Source organism: Caretta caretta, chromosome 2 (genome assembly GCF_965140235.1).
Source record: "Caretta caretta isolate rCarCar2 chromosome 2, rCarCar1.hap1, whole genome shotgun sequence".
NCBI lineage: Eukaryota > Metazoa > Chordata > Testudines > Cheloniidae > Caretta > Caretta caretta.
Genome location: NC_134207.1, coordinates 64532530 through 64546580, shown reverse-complemented (window position 1 = coordinate 64546580; position 14051 = coordinate 64532530). Strand labels below are relative to the sequence as shown.

The following is a 14051-nucleotide window of genomic DNA, read 5'->3' as shown; positions in this document are numbered from 1 at the left end:
ATTAAACATTTATATGGATAATGAGAATATCCAGAGTTAGACTAGACTGAAAAAAAAACCTGAGGGCTATCAATTGTCATATTTTTAGCCATAAGACAGCCTGTAGCTGACAGGAATTGGGGAAAAAATTATTTATGGGCTAGTTATTTCACAATATATAGTTTCACCTTTCTGTTAAACAACTGGTACTGGCGACTCTTGGATCCAAGATATTAGACTAGATGCACCTCTAGCATGATGCACTATGCCAGTTCCTGCATTCCTATGATCACAGAGAACACTGACTCCTGAGATGACTTTCTTGCAGTTGTCTCTAACTTTGCCAATAGCTGTTGTATATTATGGGTCTGATCCTAAACTGGTATAAATTGTCACCAAGGACCTGCCCCTGATGTATGTAACTTGAAGTAAGATATATTACCTCTGAGAAACATACAATCTCAATCCAGCCAGGAATCAAAAATTCCAGTGTTGATTCCTGTAACTTTTTGTTATTTCTAAAAAAAAAAAAAGGGGGGGAGAGCTCCCCTGAGAAAAAAGTGGTCTGAATGTAACATTGAGGTTTTTTTATACTCACTTTTGTTAAACTTCATGAACATTTATAAAGAATTTAGAAGGGAGTGATAAAAGTATTATTTTGCACTTTTAGCTTACACTTCCATTGGAGAATGGTGCTTTACAGACATGAATGTATTATTCTCCCATTATTTTGCCCATTTAGATGTGAGAAAACTGAGGCACAGAAAGATTAAGGGTATATCTACACATGGAGCTGGGGCTGGGGCGGGGGAGGGGGGCGTGATTCCTAGCTCGAGGAGACACTTATACTGGCTCAGTGAGAGCTAGAGAGCTAAGAGTAGTAGTATAGCCACAGTAGCCTGGGCAGTGGCTCAGGCTAGCCACGCAAATACATGTCCATGGGCTCCAGACAGGTCTGTACTCAAGGCAGCTGAGCTAGCCCCTCTTGCCACTCACCCTGCCAGTGCTTCTGAGACTACACTACTATTTTTAGCATGCTGGCTTGAGCTAGAGCGAGTATGTCTCCTCGAGCTGGGAATCACACCCGCAGCCCTAAGTGTAGACACACCCGTAGTGTCTTGCTCAAAGTTACACAACAGGTCTGGGGGCAGAGGCAGAAATAATCTCCTGAGCCCCCAGTCCCAGCACTAACCATGCATCTTCCCCTGTTAAAACTCTTTCTTTTTGTTCAGCATAAAAGATGAAACACAGCACATTAACCAACTGTTTCTTTATATTATTTTTAGTGTAAAAGTACATTTTAAAGGCAACATTTATAAAAAGTTGTTTTATAACTAGAGATGCAAAACTCCATAAATAAAAAGGTTTGCATCCTTGCTCTGTCTGATTCATATCAAGGTCTTGAACCTGGGTTTCATAGAATATCAGGGTTGGAAGGGACCTCAGGAGGTCATCTAGTCCAACCCCCTGCTCAAAGCAGGATCAATCCCCAATTTTTGCCCCAGATCCCAAACGGCCCCCTCAAGGATTGAGCTCATGACCTTGGGTTTAGCAGGCCAAACCACTGAGCTATCCCTCCCCCCCGACAATCCAGGAGAGCACTGGGCTATTGGCTAGTGGGGCTCTTTTACTCTCCTCTGTCGGAGCTGGTCCACTTGGTGCAATAATTAAATATTCAGTAGGCTAGCAAGAAACTGATTCTATAGCCTGATGGTATGATATTTACCTGGGATGTGACTGGTACAGGTTCAAGTCCCTGGTACACAGCAAGGTCTTGGACTAGTGTCTCCCATATGCTAGATGAATGATTGGCTGTGCTGGGATGAGTTGTTCTCTGTCTCTTTGGTTTTGACTGGAAATTCCATTCTAAACCTGAGAAACATACCCAACAAAAGTGTAGTCAAAATGGATACATTTCAGTGAATATTTTCTGTTTTGATGAATCAGCATTTTTGACAAAAAGCTGTTTTGACAAAAAATTCCTGCCCAGCTCTACCCATAAAGCAGTTTGCTTGGACTGTCATTGTCTGTGTACACTGTGGTATTACTTACTTTATTTACTCAGTCTTTACTCAGACAAAACTACCAGTGAAGTGACAGGCTCAGATCCTTAAATCCTACATAGCCTCCCCCACAAAAGTCCATGCTCCTTCAGAAGCTGTGCTTCCTGGGGCTTTGCCGTTTGCAGCTGTCCCCAGATTCCTGAAAGGGATCCACAGTATGGAAGCATGCTTGTTCAAACAGCTCTGGGTTATATTAACTTTTGATATGTTCCACTGTGAGCTAAGCAAGAGACAGTGAAGGAGTCCAGCCCAAGGGATGATGAGGTTTGCCTGTCAGATTCTAAGATCTGATTATATCACAGTTCAGGGCCATAGGGGTAAAAATGGAGTTTGCTGACAAGCAGACTGGTTATTGGCAACTCAAAATCTGGTTATTGCAAATATATAACAAGGGCCTGATTTTCAAAGATAGCTAGGTGCTTAAAGATGTAGCTAAAGACCTAGTGGGATTTTCTAAAGGGATTTAACCACCTAACTCACTTAGGGACTTCTGAAAATCCCACTAGGAATTTAACTGCATCTTTAGGCACTTTAATGCTTTTGAAAATCTGTCCCTAAGTCCCTTAGTGACAGATATTACACATTAGAACAAGGACTCAACTCAACTGACTTAGCAGAGGAAATATATTGAATCAGGCTTTCGGAGTCATCTTCTCTGATTGACTCAAATCCAGGAGCTGACTTAATCAGATCCAGTTTAACTGGAAAAGCAACCAAATATTTCAGGAAAAAAATGTAGTAGTGTATATTGTGTTCCCTGATGATTTTCACTGCAATTAATTTGCCCTCTATGTCTACCTGATCCTATCTAAGGAAAGAATGTAAAGTAATTAGCATTTCATATCAATTCCTAATAGACACCGATCCATAGTATGTGTGTGTGTATATATATATGTATGTGTGTAGATTTTATTTGTAATATTATTGTATAATATGTTTTCCAGAGGCTTTGAAGGGCCTGCTTTGTCCTCAGCATGAGACCTTTAATAGATCAAGCCTTTGTGTGTAAGGGAGGCTGTGACTAGTGCTTTTTCTGTGCCTAGATCACTTATAGTGAAGTTCCCACCCTGCTCCCTCTGTAATGCTCTTCACACACAAATTTTACATTTACCGTATTGCAGAATTATGAAAGAAATGAATACATGTGTTAAATGTTTGACTTAACAAAAGCAAGGTAAATCAGAGTTAAGGCTGACACTGCATCTTTTAAAACTCTCAAGTCTGAGTATGACTGCGCATAAATTGTTGTTATTACATGAGTAATTCTTCTCTTCTTCTATCTCAGAAATGCCTCCTAAATAAGTTTAGCTTCAGAGAGTGCCAGATTAGTACTTAACTTAGTCAAGGAAAGGACCAAACAGGAAAATGTGGCTTGCCTCATACTCTGAAGGTTGTAAAACTTGGGCTGAGACTGATCTCCAGCAAGAGCTAATTCCTGCTGAGATCCTTCCTCTGAGAAAACCCTGGCCCTGTCTCTCAGACCTCCACCCTGCTGACTGACACTTGAAGCATCTCTGCTGATTGCAATTGTTCTACCAGGTCAGGGAAAGAGCTATTATCTAAGGTGCTGTGGTATTTAATTTAGATGGAATAAATGGGCCCAAAATGTCAGAGGTGTTAACATAACCCAGTCATGGTTCAAACTTAAACAGTTTCAAACAAGGTTCGGGGTTTGGTATACAGAGGCCTCAGCCTGCTTAGTACGATGGCAAACACAACATTAAAATTCTTATTAAAGAGACAGAAAAGAGGGGAAAACAGCTAAAGCGTTTGAAATGTAAACTATTAAATCAGGCTTTCATTTTCACTGCCCTCTTTGTTCCCTTTCCCGTTAGCTGGCGAGAGTTTTTAGGAGAAAACCCCTTGCTGGACAATCTTTTAGATGGTATCAAAGATGATAATAACTGTCCTTTTTGAGAAAAAGAGAATAAGTCAGTTGAGATGTGCTGTCCTTGTTGCTGCTGCTGTTAGTGTTTCCTAAAAGATGAAAGAAAAGGAGTACTTGTGGCACCTTAGAGACTAACCAATTTATTTGAGCATGAGCTTTCGTGAGCTACAGCTCACTTCATCGGATGCAGACCGTGGAAACTGCAGCAGACTTTATATACACACAGAGAATATGAAACAATACCTCCTCCCAGCCCACTGTCCTGCTGGTAATAGCTTATCTAAAGTGATCATCAGGTTGGGCCATTTCCAGCACAAATCCAGGTTTTCTCACCCTCCACCCCCCCACACAAATTCACTCTCCTGCTGGTGATAGCCCATCCAAAGTGACAACTCTTTACACAATGTGCATGATAATCAAGTTGGGCCATTTCCTGCACAAATCCAGGTTCTCTCACCCCCCTCCCAAAAACCACACACACAAACTCACTCTCCTGCTGGTAATAGCTCATCCAAACTGACCACTCTCCAAGTTTAAATCCAAGTTAAACCAGAACATCTGGGGGGGGGGGGCGTAGGAAAAAACAAGGGGAAATAGGCTACCTTGCATAATGACTTAGCCACTCCCAGTCTCTATTTAAGCCTAAATTAATAGTATCCAATTTGCAAATGAATTCCAATTCAGCAGTTTCTCGCTGGAGTCTAACCCAGGAACTTATCCTTGCAACAAAGCCCGTTGCCAATTGTGCCCACATATCTATTCAGGGGACACCATCACAGGGCCTAATAACATCAGCCACACTATCAGAGGCTCGTTCACCTGCACATCCACCAATGTGATATATGCCATCATTTGCCAGCAATGCCCCTCTGCCATTTACATTGGTCAAACTGGACAGTCTCTACGTAAAAGAATAAATGTACACAAATCAGATGTCAAGAATTATAACATTCATAAACCAGTCGGAGAACACTTCAATCTCTCTGGTCACGCAGTCACAGACATGAAGGTCGCTATCTTAAAACAAAAAAACTTCAAATCCAGACTCCAGCGAGAAACTGCTGAATTGGAATTCATTTGCAAATTGGATACTATTAATTTAGGCTTAAATAGAGACTGGGAGTGGCTAAGTCATTATGCAAGGTAGCCTATTTCCCCTTGTTTTTTCCTATGCCCCCCCCCCCCCCAGATGTTCTGGTTTAACTTGGATTTAAACTTGGAGAGTGGTCAGTTTGGATGAGCTATTACCAGCAGGAGAGTGAGTTTGTGTGTGTGGTTTTTGGGAGGGGGGTGAAGGGGTGAGAGAACCTGGATTTGTGCAGGAAATGGCCCAACTTGATTATCATGCACATTGTGTAAAGAGTTGTCACTTTGGATGGGCTATCACCAGCAGGAGAGTGAATTTGTGTGGGGGGGTGGAGGGTGAGAAAACCTGGATTTGTGCTGGAAATGGCCCAACCTGATGATCACTTTAGATAAGCTATTACCAGCAGGACAGTGGGCTGGGAGGAGGTATTGTTTCATATTCTCTGTGTGTATATAAAGTCTGCTGCAGTTTCCACGGTATGCATCCGATGAAGTGAGCTGTAGCTCACGAAAGCTCATGCTCAAATAAATTGGTTAGTCTCTAAGGTGCCACAAGTACTCCTTTTCTTTTTGCGAATACAGACTAACACGGCTGTTACTCTGAAACCTAAAAGATGAACACGCACAAAAATGGGGAGAGAAGAACAGCAAAGATAGAAAATGCAGCTCTGGTCCATGCTGCTGATTTTCACTTGCAACCTGCCAGCTGGAAAAACACAGGCACAATACACGGTCTCATCAACCACTCTGAGATCTGGCAAACTTATACCAGCATCAGGATGTTCAGGGCTTTGCTTTTAGTTGGATCTTTCTGGTCACAAGCTTACAGTAATGCTGCAAAATATACAGTCTTGGCCATCTAAGCCAGACTTTTATTAGACAGAAGGCATAAGGAGAGGGATAGAAAGAGAAGAAATAAGGGGGGGGGGGCGGAAAGGACACATGGATGTGGAGGGGAGAGACAAAGTATCAACATCCCAATCAGTATTCAGGATTTAGATGGAGCTACTAGAGGTGGTGATGTCATCTGGGTCCTCGGACTGGTCCATTTTGATCAGGACATCTCTCAAGATCAAGATGACAAAGGCCTGGGGTCCCAGGAGATGGTAAGGTGGCAGCCATGATGGTGAAATTCACTCCAGTAGCCATTTTTTCTCTGCAAAGTTTCTTTCTTTAAAGACTGAAAAATGGGAGTGGTTGGCAAAATAGCCCATCCCCTCATTATTTGTCCACCAAATTTATCCATTTTCAGAAACACCAGTTTTGGTTTATAGATTTTTCAGTTTCACACTTTTCTTGTTTACCAAGCACGATCTTAATATAACCTTTGAGTTATTTCAGCGGGTCTTTTTGTTTTGATTAATTCAGTCTTTTTGTTTCACTTTTGCATCTTTTCCCATTAACATTTGTTGTTATAGGTTATTGTGTCGTCTTATGAACTTACACTCACTTTTCACAGCTGAGCTCACAATTAGGGTAAATTTGTAGGCCCAGTTATTACAACAGTATCCAGGCCACAGGTCTTTCAGGTCTTTGATCATGAGGACCAATATCCTGAAATGGACCTTGAATTCAACTGGCCCCCAATGTAGTGTTAAGTTTATTAATAATTGTGGCATGTTCTTGTTTCTTTGCCCCATTTGGCAAAGAGGTTGCTACATGCTGCTTCTGGGTGCCCTTCACAATTGGCCCAGCTAACACATGTTGCGGTAGATGCACTCTTGCCTTTAAGGCAGCAGTTTTTGCAAAAGGGTATTAGGAGGGTCACAAGATGAGGGGGGAAAGAAAATGTGAGAAAGCTTCTAAGCAAACAGTGTTAGGGGCAGTGAAGCAGCATTAACTGCAACTGAAACAACAGAGCACTCTCACAGCATCTGTGGCAACACGCCTTTTCTGGTCACTGGCTCCATGTGGAGGATGCAGGAGCCAATGTGGTGAGATCAGAAAGTGGGGTGGCAGGCACGTGAGGTGGCAGGCCAAATAAAATGATCTAGTGGGCTGAATGTGGTCCCCAGGCCACTAGTTCACCGTTCCTTTTTTTTTCTTTGGTTTGGTGGTCAGGGGAGCCTCTCAAATGGGGGCCCAGTGCAAGTACGCTGAATGCACGTTAGTTAATCTGGGCCTGGCTACCCATCCATAGTTTTCAAAGTAGACTATTAAAATGCAGTGTTCATTTGTGCAAAGGCAACCTGAATACTAAGTATCGGGGGTCGCATTAACAGAGGTGAGTGCAAAGGGGATCACGCCATAAGAAGGCTTGAGAAACACTGCCTTAACATGATGAAAGCAAGGATCACGTGGCCAGCGCTGCACCTGCAAGAAAAGGCACAATCCCATGGGCTTCCAGGATGGAAGAAGTCATGTCCAGCCATCACTTCTGTGTAATGTTCTGCAAAGGTCTGAGACCCTTAGTGCAACCTAGCCAAACGATGGTGAGAGAAAGATGGAATGGAATGACAGCCTTAACTCTGAATATTTTGCTCACCTTAAGTCAAAAAGTTCCATTATTTAACTCTTTTTTGGTATTAACTTCTAATTTAAATACATCTCAGAAAACAATCCACCGTGTCATTTAGCAGATATAACATTTATCACACTTGAAAACTTTGTGGATGAGATTAATCTGGCCAAAGTTCCCGGTGGGCATCAAAATGAAAAACTGGTTCATAATTTTCTTATATTAGCTCATTTCAAATTTTTTACAAATATTAATTTGCAAAGAACAAAGAAGAACTAAATTTGAATTCTAACCCACAATGTAATATACTAATCACACAGCTGTGACGTTACACCATGGTCCATTTCTCTGTACATTCTTTTCCTTTCTTCACAGAACTCCCCATAGCTAGCAATATTTCTAAGCTGTTAGAATCAATTAATAATGGTAACGGAATACTTGTTAAAGTTTTTTTTTTCTAGCACTGTGATGAAATTGAAAAACACTCAAAATGATGAGTCATATGGTTAAGACGGTGCAAACCTGGCCCAGCTCAGCATAAATGTATTATTGTACAATGAGATGTGAAAATAAAACACTTTAACCTAAACTGAGAGTGGATCTAATTCACTTAATTTACTCTATTAAATAATATGATACATGAGGTGCGGTTATAGCTTGGTGATGTGTGCAGTATAAACACCTAGAGAGAGTTAGATTTAAAACAGAAAGAAATTAGGACATATAGAAATTCCATATACATTGATCAAGGAAAAGTAATTCCACACAGAACCTTACAGCTTCAAAATATTTAGGTATTCAAAGCTGCTGTGTGAATATAATACTTTGGTAAATCCTGCACTGACAGTATTCATGTTCTATCATATTGCCTTGTTCTATGATTCCCGCTCATCTCTCATAAATTGAGTTGGGCTCTATCAATACTTGTGATACCTCCAGGGCACACCTAGATGTATGACTCTGTAGTTGCCTCTCTTCCCTTGAATTAGCACTGAGCCAATATGCTGTTCTAGAGTCAGGGACACTGTGTTACTGGAGGTACTGCATTTCAGATGAGATATAAAATTGAATGGCTACCTATGGCCATTTTTCATAAAAACTAAAGTATTAATGTCAGTATCCTAGCCAAATATGAACGCTGGAATGTCCTACCTTTCGGTTGCACGCTTTTTGTCCTAAACTCCTTAGTGGCACTGTACATTGTTAAACAGTTGCTGTGTTTTACTCCAAAAATGGCTGCAATTCACTGTGGGATTAAATGTCATTTCTGTATCAGTTTAAATATGAAAAATGCTTTGAGAACCCTCAGAATGAAAGGAGCTATATAAATGTGCCCTTATTATTATATTCATTTGTACATATTTATAGATATAGGTCTGAGACAGAATTGATATGTATATAATAGCAGAATTTCAAAAGAGAAAAAGAAACAAATTTAAACAAGCAAGTCTACCTCATGAAATATTTCACACAGAGCTAGTGGCCTATTATTAAGGTTGCCTGAGGTTTCCCATTATACGATCCTATTTGCAGTTGCTTATAACTTTGCCAAATGTTAACTATTTGGGCTGAAATTGTCTGTGATGGGTGTCCACCTCAGGCTGAATTTATTTGGGAAATTTCAAGCAACACATTTCTGGAAATGAAGTTGGGGGAACAGGCTCAGGTCTTTCAGGATTTGTCCTGGTAGGAAGTATGAAGCAGCTGTCCCATTACTACTAAATATCAGGTGACATGTTAATGTAGACATGTGCAGTTCTCTAATATGGTTTTAAAAAATGGATTTCCCCTGCCTATTTTGAAATCTGCTTTTGTGAACCATTATGGCTAAACCTGAGTAAGATGCTGGCACATTGGTATTAGCTGCTCTGTGCACCGAAGTACACATTACATCACAACTTGGTTACTGCATACATATACATCAGTTATTGCCTTTGATATAGAGTCTATAGTGATGATAATGACAATATCCCATTTAAGTAAATAATGATGATAAAAAGCCAAAACCTTTACTGCAGATAGACTACAGTAATTTTAACAGTTTTATTGCTGTTTAAATAAAAGGTTAAAAGCAGGCCTCAGGTAGTACACTGATCTTCTCTGTAACGTACAGGAGATTGGCCAGGTCTGTTACTCTTATTGGATTTATAATTTGTTATGGTTCTTAGGGGACTTGAGCCAGGAGAACTCTGTTTCTGGACTCTCTCTGTTTGTTGGTTCTTAGAATAACTATATTTATTGATATATTTTCTAAAAAAAAGTAATGATCTGCTCAGTATAAAGCCCTTCCATCTTCACATTTTATTTTTCTTTCTTTTTTGCTGTCATCTGGCTTTTTGTCTAGTACACGGTGTGGACTGCCCTCTGGGTCACCTGGAATGTTTTCATTATCTGCTTCTATTTGGAAGTAGGCGGGCTTTCTAAGGTAGGTCCCTTATAATTCTTGAGGGTTGTGGGGGAGCAAATGATTGTACTTTGATAGCAACAATGCTAGAGTGTTCTAAATTACTAGATCCAGGAGAAAAATTAGTGTGCTCTTTTTACATGTAATCAGAGCTTCAAAGGTTGTTTTTTTTTCTAGCTAGAACTCCAGTATATCAACTTGTCTGTAGTAGTCAATATTCATAGGTTGGAAATAAGTAAATGTAAGTAAACTGAACATCTGTGTCTCTCTAAAGTAAAGCTTGCTGCTGAATCCACTTTATCAGGTTGACGATTATTTTGTTAAAAAAACATACAATATCTCTTTAGCAGATGCTTTGAATGAGTACATGAAATATGGTCCTGAATGTTCTGGGGCTGGTTTGGAAGCAGATAAAGACATTGATTAATAAGGTTAATGCGACAACTTGTTGAGCAAATTGGTCTCAGTGTAAAAATTCTAATTCAGTAAAACAAAATTGAACAAGAAAAGATGACATTTTTGCACATATGAGTCAAGCTTCCCTTTACTGTGTACTCAGTATTTTAGTTTGCTGAGTCCTTTTTCAAAGTCCTGATTAGAGCAGAAGTGTTTGCTGGAAGCATCAATGTACATATTACTTTCATACCATGTAGCACTTATGTTGATATAGTTTATAGTTAACCACATTGTATCCACAGTGACTTCTGTACAACATCCTCTGATTTTCATCCTAGCAAAACAAACTCAACAAAATCAATTTATTTGCCATATTCATATGAACATGATCTAGAACACTTTTTCATGCTGTAACCCATTAACACAAAGGAAAAACATTCTTAGAATTAGTGTGGCTACTAACATTCTCAGACTTGGCAATATTAAGTACATGGCTGTGAATTCATAGTATTATCTTATAAAAGTACAAACTTCAACTGGCTAACATGAGATCATATGTGGTTTAGATCCTTTATTATTAATCAGGAAAAGTCATCATAGTATTTGTCAAACAAAAGATCTGGTGAAGTCCATTTTATAACAAAGAAAACATAATTTAATCACACAGTAAGATATCCATTGAAAATTTGCTTCAGTATATCCAGCGATGGGTTTCTCTTTGTTTGTTGATTAAACTTCTAAATTAGAAGCTGTAGCTATTCTTCTCCCATCTGCAAATATGCTTTCTAAAAGAGATGCTGCAGCTCAACCAGGAGTTTCGGGGTTGATGCAGGAATTACTGGGCTGATGCTATGCAAAAGGTCAGACTAGATGTTGATACTGATCCTTTAAAATCCATGAATCTATGAAATGAATATAGACATCACACAAGAATGACAGACTGGTAATAAATCACCAATATAATTTTTCTTTACTACTTAGACTTTAGCATTAAAGTGACCACAAGTTAAGAAAAGTTTATTTTTATATCAGTTGTGTGATGACCTTCGCTGCTACTTTTTACCAATTGCCTAGAAAACAAAAGTGTATTACGAAGAATTTTAATACTCTAAAGTCTGATCCTTAGCTCCTCAAAATCAATAGTAGTCTTTCCATTGACTTCTATTGATCAGGTCCTTAGTGACCTTTTGATCAGGTCCTTAGTGATGGCTGTGTTAAAACCAGCATATGTGAATTAAAAACTTTAGCCATTCACATATGCTGGTTTTAACACAGCCATCACTAAGGACCTGATCAAAAGGTCACTAAGGACCTGATCAATAGAAGTTCAGAAGATCATTCAGTTTCACCATTGTACTCCAATTTTGGGTGGTCTTACTAACAGTGTATGATAAATCACAGTGTAGTGGAATAATATCACAATTTTACTACTCAAAGGATTTAAAAAAATATTATTTTAAATTCTTGCTACTTAGGCTAACTTTCTGTGTCTGTTAGAATTCTTACATCATGGTCTAGAACTATTAGAATTTCAGAAGTTGTTTAGAACAAAGAGATGTGGAACATATCTTCCCTATTACAGTCAGTTGGGGTTTCACAGTGGACTTCAATGCGAGCAATATCTGGCTCCAACTTTGCAATACAGTAAATTAATATAGTGAGGGAATTCATATTCTCCAGTGAGCTCAGCATTCATGTCACACTCCCTGTCAGTACCTGCCCTGGGCCGGGGAAGCTACTGATTCAACCAGCAGACCAAATTCGGTGATGAATCCTGGTCACATGCCACCTGAGGCACATTGCACATATGCTAAAAAGAATGATAAAACAATCAAAGCTTTCCAAATTTGCAGACAGTTCTGCGGCTATGTGGAAGGTTAGAGACAAGGTTATAGATGCATTCATGGGCTAGATCCTCAGCTGGTGTATAGAGACTAGCTACATTGATTTCAATAGAACTATATTGTTTATACCAGCTGAGGATCTGGCCTTTATAATAAATAGTACTCTGTGCCACAAGAGCTAAAGACTCTATAGAAATTAAATTCCCAAAGGAGAACTAATGTAATACTTACTTCAAAAGCTACAAAAATGGGGCTTTAAAGTTATTTCCTAAACAAAACAGTGTGAATTGGAATATGGACTGATCATTCCTGATGAAAACCAAACTACATCTGGAGCCCAGTTATTCCATCTGGTGCATGACACACATTTTATAATGGTGCAAATTATATCTAATAATCTCTAAAAGGGAGCACGTTTTACAAAAAGGTGCTATTTTACAATGAGAAATTATTATAAAGGCCTATTGTAGTGCTAATGTCTTCTGTCTTTGATAAAAAAATTAATCTGTGGTCAGAATGAAATCCTGAGACGACATCCAAGAATAGTGAATTAAAATAAAACCTACCCCCTCCCCTAAAATGGCAGCAGTTAAAGAGGTGGAATCCTGGCCCTTTTGAAGTCAATAGCAAAACTCCCTTTAACTTCTGTGGGGCCAAGATTTCACCCAAGGAGCTCACAGCAGCTTTAGCTTACACTTTTGCTATGCACATGGGGCCATAGCGGACACTGGTGCCAATATGGGCTGCATGGTGGACACCAGTGGAATACACTTGATTAATGCAATATAAGGCTCGTTTGTAATATGGATTTCGTATTGATATAACACAGGCACCCAACCGTGGATCAGGTATGCATGAAGATGGATTCCATTTGGTGTTCAGATGTATGCACTTAGGTGTGGGGCATTGTTACTGTTACAATTCAGTCCTGAATGGGTAATACATTGGGTATGGATATGATTTGTTCTTTCTACTCTGATGTATTTTTAATTGAATATAATCATTTCAATTTACAACGCATCTACCAGTGAGAACATCGTTTCAGAGCTGATAGTGATAATAGTGTTTGCTATTAGACATGGTACATACATTCATGGCCAAGTCTGCTGAACATTTCTTCCCATATACCTCTGATTCATATCAGTTGCTTTTGGTTAGGATCTCTCCTGGGATTGGAACTGCATACCCACTATTTACTCATCTTCTACGTTTCCACTATCTATCTGCTTTAGTTGATGCCATCAGTTGCCAATATCTCCTGTGTTATACGCAACACAGATCTCACAGGTCTAAGCTGATTGGTTTGGTTACAGGCACTAGCCTGTTTTGGGGGTTTCTGTGAGTCATAAATTAATGTATGTTTGCAGCATTAGGTAAATATTGGCTCTTCCTAATCTACCCCTATGAAACCACAATTTGCATGGATTGGATGGGATAAAAGGAGTACTTTTCACTTTCTTGTTCTTGGGAACTTTAGAACCTTTTCCACCTTACACTCTTTATTACTCCAAAAGTGATAAATGTGCTTCTGAATTGTTTGTTTTATTACAAGTAATGGGCCTTCCTTTACTTGTATATCAGGAGTAACACCACTGAACTCAATGAAGCTATACTATCATAAATGAGATTAGAGTCAAGCCCAGTCTTACTTTCATCCATTGTCTGATGCAGTTCTTTCTCTCATTTCAGTCATCTTTAGTAAGGAAAAAAGTGAAAGAAATTTAAAGGCATTTGTCTATTTTTATTCCACATACTTAATAATAGCTGTACCGTTTCCTACAGCAGAGGTCTAACACTGTATTTTTCCCAGAAAATAAAGTTCTGGCATGCCCTTCTTTATGAAGATTGTCCCCTTCTTCCCCTGCTGTTGCTGCTATGCAATAAAGGGAAATAATATGCTAAGTGAATTGTATGTAGTATTTTTCCCTAATGT

At 39.3% G+C, this 14051-nt stretch overlaps 1 protein-coding gene across 9 annotated transcripts in view; it reads left to right on the top strand.

The window, feature by feature from the left end:
- Positions 1–14051, top strand: part of NKAIN3 (sodium/potassium transporting ATPase interacting 3) — a 578866-nt gene that overhangs the window by 270690 nt on the left and 294125 nt on the right. For all 9 annotated transcript variants that reach the window (XM_048840789.2, XM_048840786.2, XM_048840788.2 and 6 more), the window contains one exon: positions 9819–9899. In XM_048840789.2, the coding sequence (XP_048696746.1) occupies positions 9819–9899 (81 nt within the window). The remainder of the gene's footprint in view (positions 1–9818; positions 9900–14051) is intronic.